This window comes from Vigna umbellata, chromosome 10 (assembly GCF_029865625.1).
Source record: "Vigna umbellata cultivar VRB3 chromosome 10, Vumbellata_1.0, whole genome shotgun sequence".
NCBI classification, from domain to species: Eukaryota; Viridiplantae; Streptophyta; class Magnoliopsida; order Fabales; family Fabaceae; genus Vigna; species Vigna umbellata.
This window is the reverse complement of record NC_142174.1, coordinates 8,486,026-8,507,609: the sequence shown is the minus strand read 5'-3', so window position 1 is coordinate 8,507,609 and position 21,584 is coordinate 8,486,026. Positions and strand designations below refer to the sequence as shown.

Sequence of the window (21,584 nt, the reverse complement as noted above, 5' to 3'; positions counted from 1 at the left end):
GTGCCACTTAACCGGGACTGCACGTGATCGGAGGAGCTCGAACCGGCTAGTAGTGGAGGCCGTCCTACAGGAGTTGATACAGATATAGGATTAAGTGAAAGCAGAAAAATTCTCTTGGCAGAATAATAAATTATGTTTGGAAGTACGAGGGTGTAGCCCTTTGATTTTAGATGACCAGCAATTGTGTGTTTGGGGAAGGAAATTAAGGCGATGATGTTTGGTTCAGTTTATGGTATCGAAGGGTATGGGAGCTAATATTATATGTTTCATTTTGCTTGAAAGTGTGTGATGCATTGTTTGATTTCTGTCACAATTATGATTAAAGATGCTGCTCTGCTTGATGGCTGTTATGATACTGTTAGAATTTGTTGTTTGGTTCTGATGAATGAGTTTTCATTGATTGAGTATTCTGATATGAATTGGAATCATTCCTTGCCCCTCTGTGGGATTGGGTTTTGAGTAATGCCTCTTTTGTTGTCAGGTTTTAGATAGGATACACTCGTTGGGTGAGTAATAAGGGATTAATGTCTATGGCTGCAAGATCAATTCAGTGTTAGTGTCAACCATGTCCATGCCCTTGCCATCCTTGTTTCAACCTTCCATTACTACAGAACACCTTCTGCAATTGACCAGGTTTGAGTTTGATCTTTCATTGTGCTCTGTGCTTAGAACTAATTATGACTAGAACCAGAGCAGCTGGGTGGCGCCGATGGAAGGAAGCAGAGGGGGAGGGAGGAGAAGATCTGTGAACAAAACATCACCACGTGGCCTTTCAATTTTAATGCACAATGCCACGTCAGTAAATGAAAAAATCCAGCTCACACCATTTTAACGCCGTTTCACAACACTTAACGGTTATGGCAAAATGTGCTCACTTTTACAAAAAATATGACCCAATTGAGACCGAAAAAAACTTGAGGACCCAACTGAGATTTTCATACAAACTTGAGGACCAACGAAGGGTTTTAACCAACTTATAAATTAAAAACTCTTAAAATAAACTGCTTTCAAGTATTTCTCCCATACTTTTTGTTGATAAAACTAATTTTTGAAAATAATTAAATAAACTAATAAAAAGTTATTAGCCTTATCAAATCTAATGTAATGAGAGAATGATCACCCTAAAAGAATATTATAATAAAAAAGAGAGAACCCTAAATTAATTATTAACAGAACATTTGCTATAAATAGATCAAATTCATAGCTCAACGAAAATATTATTTTCCGCTCACAAAGGTAAAACCTCTGAATGCTGAAAGAAAAGTGCGTGAAATATATCATTTAACTCAATCGAAGAAGCTGGTGGGGATCACTTTCTCGTACACTCTCAGAACTCTTTTGTGGTGATTATCGGTGTTACGATTTGGAACAGTGACAACTAAAGGCAAATCACAACTTAAGGTTATCCAATTCGAGTAACACATGTTTGTTTCGTAGCTTATATAAATATCAATCTATCAATAACTTGAAGTTTGACAGAGCAGCAGCAGTTCTAAACGAAGGGAAATATTCAGAAAGGGAAAGAAATGGAAAATGGAGTTGATGATGGTGACGAATCCGAGGTTTCTTATTCTTAGTCTGTCTCACACTCCAGGTTAGATCTCTAACAGTACCCTTAGTTAGTGTTACTTCAGATCTTTTAAGGATCCATTGCTCAAATGATACTCCAAATAAATATACAAGCTCTATTTAGCTGAATTAGTGTCGGTTATTGTGTTCATCACAGAAATTCAGTAAGTGATTGTTTTCATGATTTAAATGTTACACTATTAGACTAGGTTATGCTTCTGTTGGAGCATTTATTGAGATAAACTAGATCACTTGGGTTATGCTTCGGAGTATTTATTAAGATTAATTACATTTTCATACATAACTCAAAATCTATATAAGAGATTATGATATTATTTTTAATATTGTTAACACCATCAAATCATTTTATTATTGAAATTATTCTTTTTTGCTGTTTTTCAGCTTTGTCTGCATTCTTAGTATAGATTTAATCCTTATAAAACATAATAATATTTATAATTATTTTGGTGATAAGATTATATTATATTTATATGATTTTTACTACTCACTAACATCAACAAAAATTATATTTTTCTGCTTAGTTATCAAGGTTTTTTCTCTTATGGAATATGTGGGTAACTAGGAAATACATAAAAAAAATTTTAAATAATTTATGGTCGATTTTCTTTTACTCCAGTCTTTTCAAGTGTCATGAATACCAAAAGTTAAACTTCTATTTAAAACATAAATATTTCAATTTACAGCTTCTGACCAATGACCAAAAGTTAAACTTGCAAGCTTCTCACTCTGTTGTTTTCTTTTTCCTTTAAGATACACCATAATATGGTGTAAGAAGTTGTAAGTCTTTTTAATCTTCACCACAAATTTGTGAAGAGAGTCACCATAATTAGTTAGGAGAGTTTTAATGACCTTTCAAGATTTCTTTTCGGATCTTGCCTTGAAAGTTTTAAATGCATCACATATTTCTGACTTTTCCTATAAAAAAAATGAATAATTAAATCTATTATATAAATGTTTTATTGGACTACATAAGTTTAAATGCATCGGATCCAAAACATTCTTTGTTTTCATGAAAAATGAGATTGATGTTGTTTGTCAACTCCACATTATTCACACATTTGAGAAATAATTTGAGAAATAATTTGTGAAGAACACAATACAATTTCTTTTTGTTTGAAGATCTCTAATCCTTCAAAATTGAAATTCCCAATAATGATAATGTCAAAGTTAAAAAGAATCTTTAACTTTGACTATTAAACTAAATTGAATGATTTTAATATTTAAAAGAACAATTAGTTTTATTTTTTACAGCAATAATAACACCTCTGATAGAATCATAATTTGTTTGCTACTAGTGATAGACCGATAAACCTATTTTTTGTAATTATCCAACACTAACAAATCGTATTTCAAATAGGAAACATATAACACAGAAGCAATTGTTTCAAAAAAATTATTATTGATTTTTTATTTCAATGTCACCTTTTTTCACATCACTTTTTTTTACCATAAAGAAATCCCCAGAGCACACACCAGACTGGAAATCTTCATTTAGAAATGAGAAAAAGAAGATTTTACTTTCCACTCATATGGTTTTGCAACCCAACATATCATAATTATGATTCGACATATTTATGTCTTGAACAACTATGAGCAATGTCTCTACTTCTCCTTTCTTCTTTGTTAGATTTGATCTCTCTCACTTTTTCTTATCATAAAGCAACTTAGTATAATATTAAGAAGAATAATGACCAAATTTATTACATCTAAAACATTATAACTTAGATTTTTCATGTTCATTTCCTCTGCCTCTTTTCTGAGTTTGATCGTTATGGCTCTTGATTTTTTTTTTCAAATCTCTTGCACATAAATATAAAGTCAATACAAAAAATATCACAACCTATTAAGATATTGTTTTCTCCCAAATCCCTTCATTGTGAACACTACGAATTATCTGGATGACATCAACAACATAATCAACTAGATCTTCAATGGGTCTAGATGCAACAAATGTTGTCTCAAGTATATCAAAAGAATCGTTATCATCATGTCCATGCATGTTTTTTTCTTCTAAAACCACTGACCATTTTTTATTCGCTGGATCATTTACGTAAAATATTTGTCTTGCTTGACTAGCCATGATAAATGGTTCATCAGTGTCATTCATCTTGTTCAAGTCTACCAATGTGAAACCAAAGTCATCTGTCATGACACCAGAATTTATATAAACCCATTTACACTTGAAAACTGGGACTCTAAAAGTGACATAATCAACTTCCCATATTTCTTGTATTATTCCAAAATAACTCATGGATGTTGTGATTGGATTTTTGTCTTCAGAACTAGCAAAGTGGACAACCTCAACTTGTAGTGTGACGCCACTATTTTGAACTCTACTTTTGTCATCTTCTACCTTTGTCTGAAAAGAAATATTGTTTATATAGTACCCACCATATGTAATGACATCTGCATTCGGTCCACGAGATAACCTCAATAAACTTTCAGAAACATATGGAGTCGCATAAATATTTTTCTTAAACCATTGTAAGAAGGTTTTCACATGTTTACTAAGATGCCACTTTTCACTCATTCTTGGGTTTGCTGCCTTTATTTCATTAACGTGGTCAGAAATGTAAGGAATCACATCAACAATGTTGTTTAAGATGTACAAATGAGCTTGGTCAACTTCTTTTCTGCTAACACTTTGAATTCTCACACCTCGAACACCCTTACCTTCACATTTTCCTTCATGTCTGCTCTTGGGAAGACCCACTGGTTCACAAGATGACATCTAACTTGAACAAAATTTAATAGCTTCCTCTGCAGCGTATCGCTCTATGATTGAAGCTTCTGGTCTATACTGATTCTTGACATATCCCTTTAAGATCTTCATGTATCTTTCAACTGGGTACATCCACCTTAAGAAGACCAGCCCACATATTCGAATTTCTCTGACTAAATGAACGATCAAATGTACCATGATATAAAAAAAAGAAGGTGAAAATTACATATCCAATTGACATAGTAGTCTTATTCCTTCATTTTCCAACTCATCTAAACCTCGAGGCTCAACAACCTTCTTACAAATGGCATTAAAGAACAAACTCAGGCGTGTCAGAATACCCCTAACAGAAGGAGGTAATATGCCTCGAATAATAATAGGTAACAATTGTTGCATCAATACATGATAATCGTGAGACTTTAAACCAACTAACTTTAACTCTTGCATAGAAACAAGGTTAGTAATATTTGAAGAATAACCTTGTGGAACCTTCACACTTCTTAAACAGTTACAAAAACTTTGTTTTTCTTTTTTAGAAAGTATGTGACAGGCTGGGGGCAGATAGGTGCGTCTTCCTATTATCTGTGGATGTAACTTAGATAGGATTCCCATGTCAACCAAATTTTGTCGTACTTTTATTCCGTTTTTGCTCTTCCCTTTAACGTTTAATAAAATTTCGATGACACTATTTTCAACGTGCATCACATCAATACAATGTCTAACATCAAGTTGACACCAATATGCAAACTTAAAAAATATTGATCGTTTCTTCCAAATGTTTTTTGCAAGGGTACTTTTATGATGTTTTCAAACACAATGTCAATATTTTTGATTTCGTTGTACACCTCTTCACCATTCCGGGGTCTGCACACAACCTCATCATCAACACTTCCATTAAATGCTTTTTTCAATCTACGATAAGGGTGATTACGAGGAAGGAATTTTCGATGTCTTGTATATATCGTCTTTTGTCCATGCTTCAATTGAAGGTAACTAGTGTTTTCTTTACATATGGGACATGCAAAATGACCTTTAACACTATAACCGCTCAAGTTTCCATATGTTAGGAAATCATTTATAGTGCAAAACAACATTGCACGCAAACGGAACTGTTCCTGAACATGTGAATCAAACACGTCGATCCCTTCTTCCCACAACAATTTCAAATCATCAATTAAAGGTTTTAAGTAAACATCAATGTCATTTCCAGGTTGTCTAGGACTCGATATCATCATGGACAACATCACATATTTTCTCTTCATGCACAACATAGGAGACAGATTGTAAATCATCAACATAACTGGCCATGAACTGTGTTTGCTACTTAAGTTTCCATAAGGATTCATACCATCAGTTGCAAGTGAAAGTCTTAAGTTTCTTGGATCTGCACCAAATTCTGGAAATTTTTCATCAATCTTTTTCCATTGGGGTGAATCAGCAGGGTGGCGAAGAAGATTATCGCACTTTCTTTCGTCAAAGTGCCATTTAAGGTTCTTTGCATCTTCTTTAACAGAAAACATACGTTTGAACCTAGGTATTATAGGCAAATACCACATCACCTTAGTAGGTGCACCATCATTACCTTCATCAGCAGTGTTTCTGTCAGATTTCTTTTCAAAACGGGATAAACCACATGTTGGACAATACTTTAGCGAAGCAAACTCCTTTGTGTACAAAACACAATCATTAGAACAAGCATGTATCTTTTGATATTCAAGACCCATTGGACATAAAATGTTTTTTGTCCTCGTAATTACGAATAGGTAGAGTATTATTTTCTGGAAGCATCTCCTTCAACAACTCCAACAATTTGGTGAAACTTTTATCGGTCCATCCATTCCTTCCTTTTAAACTAAATAAGTTTAAAGTTGTAGACAGACGTGTAAAGTTCGAGCATCCGGGAAACAACAATTGCTCTGAATCATTTATAAGAGAATCATACAAATTAGCTCTTCCAAAATTATCTTCACCGACATCACGTATCATGTCCTCTAAATGATCACTCATCCATTCTTCCACATAATTCATTCCTCGTGACGTGGTAGGCTGGTCCAATACTTTTCCATGCCAAGTCCAAACGGTATAAGTCCTCATGATGCCGAACATGAATAGATGGTCACGCACATTGCCTAAGTCTTGCAGTATTTGATTAAGACAACGCACACAAGGACAAAAATATATCCAGTTCACATACTTAGCATTTTGTTCAACGTATTGGAAGAACTCCGAAACACCCTTATCATATTCTTCACTGATGCAACATTCATTCATCCAGCTTCGATCCATTCTATGTTCGTAAAATCATCAGTTTAAGTTTTTAACTCTTACAAAGTTAGGCCCTACCCATTCAAAAAAATTATTTTTCATAATTTGCTAAGACACGTGCAAAGAAGTCTACATCATAAATTTGATAAAATTTCGGTAGCATTTCGCATTGGTCTCTGAAATACATGAAATGAGAGTAGTCAACGATGACCACAATCAAATATGCATCCGGAGAACAACACAAATACTGAACCAAAATTTTATCAATCTTATCCATAAACTCCAACTTACACGTTATTGCAAATTATGAAAATTAATTTTCTCAAACTATCCAATCGGAAAATTCAAAATTTAACACAAACTATTAAAAGATTAATCGTTTGTGTTAAATTTCAAACGGGAACTAAGTGTCACTCAATGATTTGATACTTATAATCTAACATGACAATTATAATAACACAACTAATACATGCATATTCAAAAGCCAATAACACATGTAAACCTTAAAGTCAAAAACATGCATACATAAAACCCAATAACATACATACAAAAAAATTATCAACGAAGAAGCTAACCTGAAAAGCAGATTCCAAATGAAATGGAGGGAAATCGAGGAGTGAACGACCTAAAACGTTGGCCAAAAACAGTAAAAAACGTCGCCCAAGAACACACAAGAAACTAACACCAAAACGCACCGAAAACGATTTTTAATCAGTTCAAATCAAAGATATGTCATCACAGAACAATTTAATTGGATTAAAAGTAAATTTAAACGTCCGTTGTGGAGGGGCCCCGACGTTTATAATATGATAGACATCGGGGCCCCTCCACAACGAAGGTTTAAGAGGCTGAAACAATTAACTCTTCGACACCACTCTTTACCTAAAATCTTAAGACAATGAATTAATGAGTCTTTCAACTTATTATACTGCTCTATTTTCTCATTTCTATCCAATGTGAGACTTGAACTCACACTTGGATTCTAACACTTATTCCATGTTCTATATAATCTTCCTCACTGCAAAGACTTTCACTCGTCTAAGTCTTAAGAAAACAATACTGGAGAGCTCCGAAGTAGTATACAAATAGTCATTTTTAATATTTCAAAATAATAAAAGCCATAATATGAACTCGTTAAAATTCAGTTGGAGACGTGCAACAAATGGCAATACATAAAGGACTAATAGGGTAGAATATGAAGTGAAAACAGATTAATTATTAAGTCCATGGAGTTATTTCAAATCTTATAAATTTATAAAACTATTTTAAATATTTTTAATTCATTAAACATAAATAATTTAAAATTAAAACTGCAAAACAATCGTTTTAAAGTCTATAAAATATGACAAAAATATCACTTAACCATTCAAAACTTGTAAAAGGTTTTTAAATACCAATCCAATACATTACAAACTTAATATTTTTTTTCCATGCTAGTGTTTAGCTTGTCTTTATAAATTGATTGATTTGATTTTAAGACATGTATTATGATTTTTTTTTATTTATTAAACATTATCTTTTTTTCTCCTATACCTATTGATTAATATGTTTCCGTTTGACGTTTTGTTGGGAAAGAGATGTAGTTTGACTCGGCGAGATAATCAAGCTCCAAGGATGGATTGTTTGGGGCCTTTTAACAAATCTATAGAAGAAGTTATTACTTTTGTATGGAAACATGGTGTTCGACATTTGACTTACATTATCCATTATAACAAAAATGTTCTTGAACTTAAGGATAGTGTTAAAGGTCTTATATTTGAACAAGAGAGAATAGATCATGAATGTGATCAGGCTGCGAAAAATCTACAAAACATTGAAGGTAAGGTTATTGAATGGATTCAAAAAGTGAGGGAAATCAGGACCACAGTGGAGGATTTTGAGAACAATAATGGCCACCAAAAGGCCCGATTCCTCAATTGTTATGTTTTTCCGTACTTGTGGAATAGACATAGGTTAGGAAGAAAAGCAAAAAAGTTTGAACTGGATGTTAAAAAGCTAATTGATGAGTCCCCCAAGTTTGATGAAATTTCTTACAGGCAAGATGTAGCATCTAATGACACCACATTGTATAATTATGGTTATGTAGAATTTGGTTCTACAAAATCCATAATGGAAAAAATAATGACTGAACTTAAAGATTCCTCTGTTAGAATGATTGGAATATATGGGCCAGGTGGTGTTGGTAAGAGCACTTTAATAAAAGAAATTGGAAGGAAAGCTAAAGACAGTAAGTTATTTGATTTGGTGGTTAAAGTGGAAATAACAGCCAACCCAAATCTACAAAAAATTCAAGAAGAAATCGCTTATGTGTTAGGATTACGATTGGAAGGGGAAGGTGAAAATGTGAGAGCTGATTGTCTACGAAGAAGGTTAAAGAAAGAAAAAGGGAACACCCTTTTAATCTTAGATGACCTTTGGGAAAAATTAGACCTAAACAAGCTAGGGATTCCACTTGATGACGACGACGACGATGATGATTTAAGTAATGAAAACAAGAATCTTAATCACCAAAAGTTGGAAAAAAACAATGATAAAAAGGATCCTAGTCGCAAAGTATTGAAAACAGAAAAAATCCGTAGTGGTCACAAAGGGTGCAAAATTTTGCTAACTTCACGGGATAAAAAAGTGTTGTGTGTTGACATGAATGTAAAGTCGACTTTTTTCCTGAAGGCATTGGATGAAAAAGATGCTTTGGTGTTGTTTCAAAAGTTGTCCGGTATACATAATAAAATGTCTGACTCTAAACAAGAAATTGTGATGAAGTATTGTGCAGGGTTACCCATGGCAATAGTTTCAGTTGCAAGGGCATTAAGAAACACGAGTGAGTCAGTTTGGGAAGCTACAATGGAACAACTTAAAAAGCAATATTTGGTTGGAGAGCAAACACCAATGGATATTTCAGTGAAGGTGAGTTATGACCATCTTGAAAATGAAGAAATCAAGTCTATTTTCTTACTTTGTGCTCAAATGGGTCATCAACCACTAATTATGGACTTACTGAAATATTCTTTTGGGTTGGGTATACTTGAAGGGGTGTCCTCTATTTGGGAAGCTCGGGACATAATTAAGACATCAATCCAAAAGCTAAAAGACTCAGGCTTGCTGTTGGATGAAAGTTCTAATAATCATTTCAATATGCATGACATGGTTCGAGATGCTGCTTTGTCTATAGCACACAAGCATCACAATGTTTTTACTTTGAGAAATGGAAAACTTGATGATTGGCCCGAACTTGAAAGGTGCACTTCTATTTCTATATGCAACAGTGATATCATTGATGAGTTTCCTGCATTCATAAATTGTCCTCAACTTAAATTTTTCCAAATAGACACTAAAGATCCCTCTTTGAAAATACCTGAGGGTTTTTTTACAGCAATGAAAAATATGAGAGTTTTAATAATGACTGGTTTTCGTATGTCAAAATTACCATATTCAATTCAATGCCTGTTCAAACTCAGAATGCTTTGTTTGGAGCAATGTACTTTAGATTGCAACTTATCTATGGTAGGACAACTGAAAAAATTAAGAATTCTCAGCTTCTCTGGATCTCAACTTAAAAGTTTGCCAGCCGAGTTACAATGCTTGGATAAGTTACGACTGCTAGACATTAGCGATTGTTCTAAATTGAACATTATTCCACCTAATCTTATATCGAGTTTGACGTGTTTGGAAGAGCTATATATAAGAAAAAGCTTGATCAAAGTGTTGGAGGAAGAAGAGACCAACAAAGGTCAAGATTTGTTTCTTTTCTGAACTAAGGAATTTGCATCAATTGAAAGTGGTGGATTTAAGCATCTCATGTGTGTCACTTTTACCCAATCACTTGTTTTTTGACAGTTTAAAAGATTATAAGATTGTGATTGGACACTTTGAATCATTTTCTGTTGGAGAATTTAGGATGCCCGATAAGTTTGAAGCATTCCGAGTTCTGGCATTGCAACTGAAGGATGACATTGACATTCACTCACAAGAAAGTATAAAGTTCTTGTTTAAAACAGTACAAAGTTTGTTGTTGGGAAAGATAGCTGGTGTTGAAAATGTTGTCAATGACTTGAATATAGAAGGATTTCCAGATTTGAAACACTTATCCATCGTAAATAACAATGAAATCAAATATGTCAATTCAACAAAATTGTCTAATTATGCGAATAATGTTTTTCCAAATTTGGAATCTTTGCGTATTTACAATTTGGAGAATTTAGAGATGATATGTAATGGTCCAGTTACAGTTGCGTCATTTGATAAATTAAAAGCCATCAAAGTTGAGATGTGTTACCAATTGAAGAATCTCTTCTCCTTTAACATGATTAAATATCCTATTGGTGCAGAAATAAGTGAGATTTCTGAATGTAGTTCTTACATGAATAAATTTCTTACTAGTATAGAAATGATTGAGGTTTGTGAATGTGGATCATTAAAGGAGATCCTTCAAATACCAATGGATTACGGTAAGGTTGAGTTGCTTAAGTTGCACACTCTGTCACTTCAATCGTTACCAAAATTTACATGTTTCTATACCGAAGTGAAGAAGTCTTTCTGGCCACCTTTAACAGAGGCTCAAACTACAAATGGAGATGTCACAGAAAGTACTATTCAAGATGACCATAGTGAGCAGAAGCCTCTTTTTTCCGGTGAACTAGTATGTATATGACATTACACATTTTTCATATAATATTAAATAATTAGTTTAATGTAGTAAATATATTAATTGTGTATGTGTTTTCAGGTTGAAATTCCAAACTTAGAGAAATTGACTTTATCCTTACTCAACATTCGTAAGATATGGAACAACCAACACTCATCAAGTTCCTACTTTCAAAACTTGATAAAATTAGTAGTGAAAGATTGTGATAAATTGACATATCTATGTTCATCATCTATGGCTAGCAGTTTGAAGAAATTGAAAAGTCTTGTCATAAGTGGGTGTTCGAGTATGGAGAAAATTTTTGAGATAGAAACAATTAGTGAAGACAAGGTGAGTATTGGTACAAATAAGTGAAATGCATGCAGTTAATTTAAATTTAAGTTTAAGGTTCTTTATCATATTCCACCTTGTGTATTTTTCATTTGGCTTCTATATGTAAAAATTGTTCATTTTTATTAAAATGCAGGTTTGTGTCTTCCCTAAGTTGGAGGAAATTTGTCTTAACCAAATGAATAGGCTAACGAATATATGGCAAACTGAAGTGAGTGTTGATTCTTTTTCTAGTCTCACTTTGGTGAAAATTGAAAACTGCAATAAATTGGAAAATATTTTTCCTAGTCATATGGAAGGATGGTTTGAAAGTTTGATCAACGTGGAAGTTTCTAAATGTAAGTCTGTGAAAGAGATTTTTGAAATCAATGATTTGCAAGAAATAGATGAATTTGGTGGGATAGATACAAATTTGCATGTTATTCTTCTTGAAAACCTCCCAAAGTTGAAGCAGTTGTGGAGCAAAGATCCAAATGGAATTCTCAACTTTCATAAGTTGCGGACCATAGAGGTATCTCATTGTGATGAACTAAGAAATTTGTTTCCAGCTTCTATGGCAAAGGATATACCAAATCTTGAACGCATGTCAGTATTGTATTGTAAAAAAATGGTGGAAATTGTTGCAAGTAAAGGTGCATCAGAAGTTAACAATGACCCATTAGTGTTTCCTGAACTAAGCTATGTGAGATTATATTCACTATCAAACATCAAGCATTTCTACAAGGAGAGACATCTTATAAAGTGCCCAAATTTAAAGGAGTTCAGTGTGGTGCAGTGTGTGAAGCTTAAAATATTTTCCAAAGAAATCAGTAGAACAACAAACAAAGAAGAAAGATGTATTTTCTCAGCTGAAGAGGTAAGCAATACTCCAATTTTCTCAAAGTTTAGACAAAACGATGACAGTAAATTTTTTATTATATGTTAGGTAGGGAATAGAAAATAACAAACAAAAGTAAATATAAAATCATAACAATTTGAAGGGGGTGCTGGAGGTATTTAGTTCATTCTTCATGGTATTTACTTCTCTTTCTTTTACTTTTATTGTTTAGGTATTGTCGAATTTGGAGTACATGGAAATTAACTTCAACCAAGCACAAAACTTACTACCCAACTATCAAATGCACAATCTAAAAGAGCTTAGTTTAATTTATGTCACAAGTGTCGATCTTTTCTACCAGTTTTCGTACATAATGCCGAATCTAGAAAAGTTGAAGTTGACTTCCTATTATCCAGATGAAGAGTCAGAGTCAAATGGAGACATTGCACACAAGAAAAGATTGGTGATCGTATTACAGTTGAAGGAATTAGTTTTGATGTATTCAAAGATAAAGGATCTAGGATTTGAACGATACAAAGTTCTCCAGAGACTAGAGGTTTTGAGCTTAGAATATTGCTACAAATTGGAAACTTTAGCTCCTTCATCTGTATCGTTGAGTTACTTGACATATTTGGAACTAAAGTCATGTAAAAGATTAAGAAACTTAATGGCATCCTCCACGGCCCAAAGCATGGTTCAACTTAAGACTATGAAGGTAATCAACTGTTATAATTTAAAGGAAATAGTAAGCAATGAGAAAAACGAAGAAGGCAAAGTGAAGAAAATTGTATTCAGCAAATTGATCTCTATAGAACTTGTGAGGTTAAAGAACCTGGCAAGCTTTTGCAGTTACAAGGACTATGAATTTGAATTTCCATCACTGGAAATATTGATTGTAAGAGAGTGCCTAAAGATGGAAAAATTCAGTGAAAAAAGAGCAATAGCACCAAAGTTGAAAGATGTATTTGGTGTGGAAGGAGATCAAAAAGCCAAATGGCAGTGGAAAGGTGACTTGAATGCCACCATACAAAAGGTTTTCGATGATAAGGTACTTACTGTTTCCTTTATCTAATGCTATTTCTCCTAATTTTATGAACTTTTCTTATATGGGAAAAATATAAAAAATCATGATTGGAAATTATAAATACATTTTTTTGCCATACAAGCTTTAAATAGCAAGAATGTTGACTTTTTTTTTAAAAGATTAATTTTTTAAGTCCTTTTATCTATTTATTAAATTAGATTTCATTCTTCTATTTTTAAAGAATTTAATTTAATATTATTTTTCTGAAAAAGCATTCAATGCTATAAATCCATTCAACAAAAATACGCCCTGAACAACGTGTCCTATTTTGACACATACTAGGTGATTTTCACACAAGACGGTTACAAAATTTTCAGTATAATTAATAAATGGATTTTATATATTATAATTTATGTTTTTAAAATAAAAATAACACAATCTGCACAGTAATTAATTAGTTATTTAAAATTTTAAAAAATTAATTGTAATATAACACTTTTAATAAGTTTATTACTTATATATATTTTTATTGTTATCAGTATGAGTACTTTTAAATTAATAAATTTTTTTTAATATATAACTATTTTAATAAGTTTATAGTATTACATTATGCTTGCCTAAAAAATAGTATTACTATTTATTTTATTTTATATTAATAGTTTTGTTAGAGTATAGTGAGTATATTAAATTTAATTAATATCAAAAACATATTTACATAGTAATTTGATTATTTGAATTTACACACCATTTATTACTGTTATTAGTAATAATGAATATATTATAAATGAAAAAATAATATTTTTAGTTATTTAAAGTTGTAATTTTAAAATAAAAAATACTAAATTATTAAAGTGATGGTTATAGTAAAAGTTTTTAACTTGAAATATGTAAATTTGTGTTTTCTTTAACTCTGTGAGGATAAAAGAAGTATCATTATATATTTTAAAGGTGAAGAACGAATTTAATAATTTTGTCTGATTTACAGGTGAGTTTCGCATATAGTGAGCGTATGTGGCTTGATGAATTTATTATAGAGCAACTATGGCATAGCAGTGATTGGGTGCGCCAAAAGAGCTTTGGGTATTTGAAAAAATTGTCTGTATGGCGATGTAAAACTCTAGTGCATATAATTCCATCTCATTTGCTTTCTTGCTTTCACAATTTGGAAGAGTTACGAGTAATGTGTTGCAAAGCTGCACAGGTCATCTTTAATATCAGCGATGAGAACAGGGTGATGACAAAACCTTCCGGAATATTCCGTCTGAAAAAACTATCTGTAGGATGTCTACCAGAACTGGAGCATGTATGGGACAAGGATCCTGAGGGAATTATTGGCCTTCAATTCCTTAAGGAAATAAGTGTTTATTATTGTGAGCGTCTTAAAAGTTTGTTTCCAGCATCGGTAGCCAAAGATCTTACAAGACTTCAAGTGCTTAATGTAAAAGAGTGTGAGGAATTGGCAGAAATATTTAAGGATGGAGCGGATGAGGAAGGAGAAAGAACAACACAAGAGCTTGTCTTAGGTGGTCTCACCACATTGACGCTAAAAGAATTGCCAAGCCTCAAATACTCTTTCCACTGCTCCAAACAACAGGTAATTCTCACAACTTTGCCTTTATCTCACCACTCAAAATTAGTTTATATATATATATATATATATATATATATATATATATATATATATTAATGCTTATGGACACTATCTATTCTTACTCATATTCATTTCTTTTATAAAATATAAATTTCTTTTTATTAATAGCTTGATTATCCGAGAAAAAAATTTACTGTTTAAAACAAAAAAGTTATATTAATAGCTTGATTACTTGAGAAAAAAAAATTACTCACTACTAAAAACACTAATATTATATGGAAAGACGTAAAATTAATGTTGAAAAAAAAATATATTGATTGACGTTGGTAATTGTTTTGTTTTTACGTTAACTGACGTAAAAAATTACCTTAATTAAAGTAAAAAATTAATAATCTCCGACGTTAATCAATGTCTTTACTTTTATTTTTTAACATCAATCAATTTTCTTTTGTTTTTTAATAAATAGTGATACATTTCTATAACTTTACCAGTACCATAAAGAGAAAAAACCAAATGTAACTTAATTTTGACATTTTATATATTTAAAACTCAAGTATTAAATATGAACTATAAACAAAAACTATCACAAGTGAATATACTATAATGAATATATAATAATATTAACTTGGTATTTTTCGTTTGATAGTTATGATTATTGTTTTTTGTTGGAATATTTGTTTGATCACTCCTTAGAACCCTTATTTAAGAGAAAACCCCTAGGAGTCCTTATTTTGTGTCTAGTGTGAACTTTAAACATTATTTGAAAAGTTAACTGCGACAGATCTTTAAACAATCATAATATTTGGTCTAGTTGCTTGATTTGGCAGTATTATATATGTATTTGGAGTAGAAAAATATTTCCATTCACGTGGAATGTAGCTAGCTATTCTTCTAGGTTTTCTAGAAAAAATGTCATTTTTTATTTTTTGTCAATTTATTTTATTTTTTCTATACTTTGTAAAAATATTTCATATACTTAGACATTGAATTTTGATCTACAATTTTTTGTGGGAAGTTTCTCATGATATTTTGGTGCTTTGAACAAATTTTCAAGTCATTTGGAGTTATTTTGAATACATATCAATTTTACCCATAACAAGCAAGTTTGACAATATCAATATCAATAATACAACAAACAAGTTCAATAATATCAATATCAACAATACAACAAACAAGTTCAACCTTCTTCAAAATGAAAACGAAAACGAAAACGAAAACGAAAACTAACCTTCTTGAAGGTGAGTTCGTCAGAATAAAGTGTTGTCGCTAGTGAGGGAGAAATGAGAACACATTTATGCTTCAAAGATTACCTGTGCACGAAACCAATCGGTCAAAACAAAAGAAAATCAATGTGCATTTGTATAAAATGAAAGAAAGATTACATGTGTTGGTCGTTGAAAGCTTCGTCCAAGAAGGGTTTGAGCATAGAAGAGGGTATCGGACAAAGATAAAGTGAATGAATTTTCAACCTCTTGCTCAAAATTTTAATGAATTCACTAACATATACGTCTTAAAAGTGATGTTCCGACTTCTTATAGCCTTTTGACGTCTGAAACTAAAACATTTGACGTCATACATGAGTACATTTTCACCTTTCCACCAAAGATTTTCATGAAATTTACCCAATATGATGTCGAAAATTCAGAATTCTGACGTCTAATAACCAATTGATGTCGGAAAAGTCTAAATTTTGACGTCCTACTTGAAGTTCTATAAACAAAAATGCCACCAGCCATTTTTAATATTGGCTTTTTCATTTTTTGACGTTGAACATAAGACGTTGAAGCCTTATTTTACACTAGTGACTGTTTGGAACAAAACAATTATATGATACCACAACCTCGTTTTCTAGTCGATCCAATTTCTTAATGTAGATAACTTTTTTAAATATTACATTGAAAAAGAAGCACAATTTTGTTAATGTGTCTTTAACGTTCTTAGGTAATATGCCCTAAATAGTTATTGGTAGAAGTTGATACATTAATACATGACAATCATGAGATTTTAAACGAAGTAATTTATGATCTTTCATAGATACAACTCGTTTAAAATTAGAAAAGTAACGGTGGAACTTTCACACCTTGTAAAAACTTACAAAAACTTCTCTTCTCTTCTCTTGTTTACACAATGTGTAATATATTGGAGGCAAGTATGTCCATTTACCATGTAATATTGGGACTAATTGTTCTCTTATACCCATTTCAACTAGGTCCAAGCGAGCATTGAGACCATCTTTCGTCTTCCCTTGAATATTGAGGAGTATTCTGATAATACTGTCAAAAAAATTTCCCTCTATATGCATAACATATAAACAATATTTAACATCAAGCACCCTCCAATATGGGAAATTAAATAAAATTAATATCTTCTTCCAAATGTTGGTTGAAGTGCCTTTTTCTTTTGCGTTTTTTCAAGAATAACCCCAATGTCATATACACACTCATATACTTGTGATCCACTTGAAACCATTGGAGCTAATTCATTTTCTTGAAACTCATTAAATGTTTTCTTTGATTTCTTATATAGATGGTTTGTATTAAGAAATCTCTAATGTCCAAGGTATATTATTTTCTTTCATGTTGTAGTTGATGGTAACATGTGCCTTCTTCATATATAGGGCTTGTTTTATGACCCTTAGTGCTATAGCCACTTAAATTACCATAACCTGAAAAATCATTCATTGTACAAAATAACATGACATGCAACTTGAACGAATCACTGATGTATCCATCAAACATATGAACTCCTTCCTCCCATATAACATCTTCAAATCTTCAACTAATAGGACTAAATAAACATCAATGTCATTTTCTTGTTATCTTGGACCTGAGACAATCAAGGATAACATCACATATATTCGTTTCATGCACAACCACAAAGGTAAATTGTAAATCACTAACATCAAAGGACATGAGTTATGTTTAATGATCAAGTTGCCATATGGATTCGTTCCATCTAAAGCAAGTCCAAACCTAATATTCCTTGAATCAATATTCTTTCATTGCAAACCATCTGCCAAATGCCTCAAATTCCCATATTTTATACGTCTATCTGCCTCCAATACATGGAATTAATATTCCTTCCATTGCAAACCATCTATCAGATGCCTCAAATTCCCATATTTTATACGTGCATGCCATGTCATGAGTTTTGCATAATTTGGATGACTAAATCATTGTTTCAACTGTTGAACAAGAGGAAGACATCACAAGATTTTTGTAGGAGGACCCTTTAAAATACAAGAAAAGCGCTCGAAATTGGGGGTGGGGGGGGGGGGAGGGGATTGCGAGAGAGGGGGGTTGAATAATTTTTTCAAAAAATCTTTCATAAAACAATGCTTGTCAGCGATAGCAGGGGGTTAGACGGTCTGATATAAGCGTTAATTAAATGATTGTGTTAATAAGGTGTTTTAAGTAAACATTTCAGGTAAAGAGAATAATAATATAAAAGTTTTATAGTGGTTCACTCAACTTAAGCAACGTCCAACAGTCTCCCTCAAGAATTGTTGAGAGGTTCCATTAATCTTATCCAAGATTACAACTGAGTTTAACCCATTTCTAGTTGCAAGTATATCATCACCACTCCTGGTCCCCTAGTCAATCCTGACTAGTCCGAGTATTCTAAACCACTCTTGGTTCCCCTAGTTAATTTTGACTAGTCCGAGTTTAACCCCTCTTGGTATCCAAGTATTCTAACCACTCCTAATATCCCTAGTCAATTTGACTAATATGAGTTTATCAATTCCTAGTTTTCAAGTATTACAACCACTCTTGGTTCCCTAGTCAATTCTGACTAGTACATATAGCTTAATACAATTGTTTCAATAAAAACATAATTAATGTTCAATTACAAATCAGGTTTGCATACTCTCAAGGAGAGGATCAATGTAATACAATACAATATGTAACCATTTAAGATTCTTCCTCTTAGGTTGAAGAGCATAAGGCGATATATGCTTGAGGTAGAGTAGAGATAATGTTTAATGATCTTTCTTGAGCATATATTATCTTTCTTTCTCTCTCTCTCTCCTTTTCTTTATTCTATGTTCATTTTCCTCAATTTGAACAACTTCTTCTCTTTAGTGGATCTTTTTTATATAGCCTTCTTGAGAAATGACTGTTGGACATAGAGTTGACTTTTGGATAGACTTCATAGCCTTTTTAGGAAGTTGGTCAGACTTAGGTCTATGTTACAACGTGACAATACTTTATTAGTGCTTTCATTCAAATGTAGTTAATACACTCCTTTAGTGTAAAGCGTGAGGAAACATTCTAAGAATGTCTTCTTATCACTCAACACCTTTTTGTCCTTTGTCGAACACTTATGAACAAAGCTTTTTTATTTGACATTACCTGCACATATAACAAGAACAAAACATGCAAGCAAAGAAACACATTTTTGTACAACATTAAATGTTTTAAACGTTTATGATTGTTAAGCACATTGTGTGTTCAAAGCATTTTGTCACATGTTAGCATGTTTTGATAAATGCATTGTACGGAGGAAAAACATTTGGTATATGATCTTTTAAGCCTTTTCTTTCATAATGTCGTATAGGCTCAAGTATATCATTTAGCGATGCTTATCACAACTTGATGTTAATATGCCTTATCATTTTGTTCAAGTACTATGGTGATTAGACATTCTGTTTGGAGTTTTATAGTGTTTGACACTCTTTATGTCATATGCCTTGGACATGTTTGAGATATCAGATAATTATGTATCTCCTAAAGACGTTTAGCGTGTTATTTTGATATCCTAGATAATGTTGTGTCACACTGTTGGTGGCTTTCCACATTTGTATGTTGAATTTTAAGCATGAACACTCAACTCAACATTTACATAGATTATGCTTCTTATGTATCAGACACCACTTTCATTTAGATAGAATTTACTTCAAGCATTACATTATTCATGTTTATCTTGTTTGCTACATTGGATATATGGTTATGACTATTAAACACATGTGTCATCCAACATTATCCTTTAGTACATGTCATCATTAAACATTATATCTTATGATTAATATTTCGTTGAGTTTTTGTTTGTTAAACTTCAAAACACGAGTTGTTGGATAATCTAGTTTCTCTAGACGATCTTGTCTCAACACCTTTACTAATCACATTCAAACTTACCCTCTTTCTATTTGTATTGTGATACTTCACATTGTGGAGATTGATGTAACTTGGCAAACTTGCTCTTGTATAAAACACAATCATTTGAGCATGCATGAATTCTTTTTATACTCCATACCCACGAGACACAATATCTTCTTTGCATCATAATTTCATATTAGTAATGTGTTACTTTTACGAAGTATGTCACTCAACAACTCAAGCAATTCTATAAAGATTTTATTAGTCTACCCATTTCTTGCCTTCATATTGAACAATTTTAATACCACTAACAATCGAGTGTACTTAGTGCATTCTGGATACAAAATCTTTTTTGCATCACTACACAAGTTTTCATACACATGAGCAAATTGGAAAGAATCATATTCGACATCATTTATCATGTCCTCTTATCGATCACCCATTTCTAAATAAACTTCTTCTGCTTCTAGTTGAGGGTGAGTTATTGACATGTTTATTAATTCACCATGCCATGTCTACTTTGTGTGGATCTTTAGGAATTCATCACCTAGAATATACTCTCGAAAAACTTCAGTTAGTAGTTTTATCTCATTAAAACAATTAACACACAAGTAATTAAATCTTTCGTTAATTTTTGGATCATTCATCTTTGAAAATTCAAGTAATTGCTTCACTCCTCCACTTTCATATTCATTTGTGCGTATCAAATTTATCTAACTCTGATCCATTGTTTTTTTTTAAAAACCAACACATCTCCTTTTAGGTTGAGTTAAGAAACAAATAAACACAATTAAGAGTTTCCAATATGTTGGACCGCCTATCTGGTTTGTAATAAAAGATTATTGTTTCATATAAAAAGAATGGGTTCATTCATTTCATCAACTTAAGTTCATAAACTCATTAGAGTTTATGAATTACCTTGAAATCATAGTCATTCACATAATGCACGTTGCATACAAAGCTATCGTATAAAATGCACATAACTTAAGTTGTATTCATAATTTACCAAACTAAACTATTTTCTTCAATGCTTTCAGTTCACTCATTTCATGTGTTTAAGATCATAAACTCGTTAGAGTTTATCACCTACCTTAAAATCATAACAAATCATTCACGTAATGCATTTGAGATACAAAATTGATCATATAAAGCACACATCACCTAAGTTGTATTTACAACTTACCAAACTAAAGTATTTCCTTCAATGCTTTCAGTTTGTTATTGTAAGCCCAGGGGACAAAAAGCTACAAGCTTAGTGGCTTGTAGCTAGCCTAAGGCTCAAAATGAACAATGATGATAGTGGTACTAACGACAACATAGTTTCCCTACAATTTGCATGTTGCCTCCAAGAAACCTGTAGCGAAAGACAATTGTGAAACATAGACTCAATATACATTAAGGACCTCAACAAAGAGGAAAAATAACTACTTGTCAAACGGACCCTGAAACTAACACATTAATAGTCTATTTCTAAACTAAAACTCTTTAAATTTCTAGTGTTCAC

At 32.1% G+C, this 21,584-nt stretch overlaps 1 protein-coding gene across 1 annotated transcript; it reads left to right on the top strand.

Moving 5' to 3' along the window:
• The first annotated feature begins 977 nt into the window (after positions 1-977).
• On the top strand, positions 978-17,295 carry LOC124836184 (uncharacterized). Its single transcript, XM_088099968.1, is given in 8 exon segments — positions 978-1,594; positions 8,153-10,312; positions 10,314-11,216; positions 11,304-11,552; positions 11,689-12,408; positions 12,602-13,417; positions 14,379-15,029; positions 17,194-17,295. Coding segments are annotated over 7 exon segments (5,562 nt in total). The 5' UTR covers positions 978-1,594; positions 8,153-8,191.
• Positions 17,296-21,584: the final 4,289 nt, after the last annotated feature.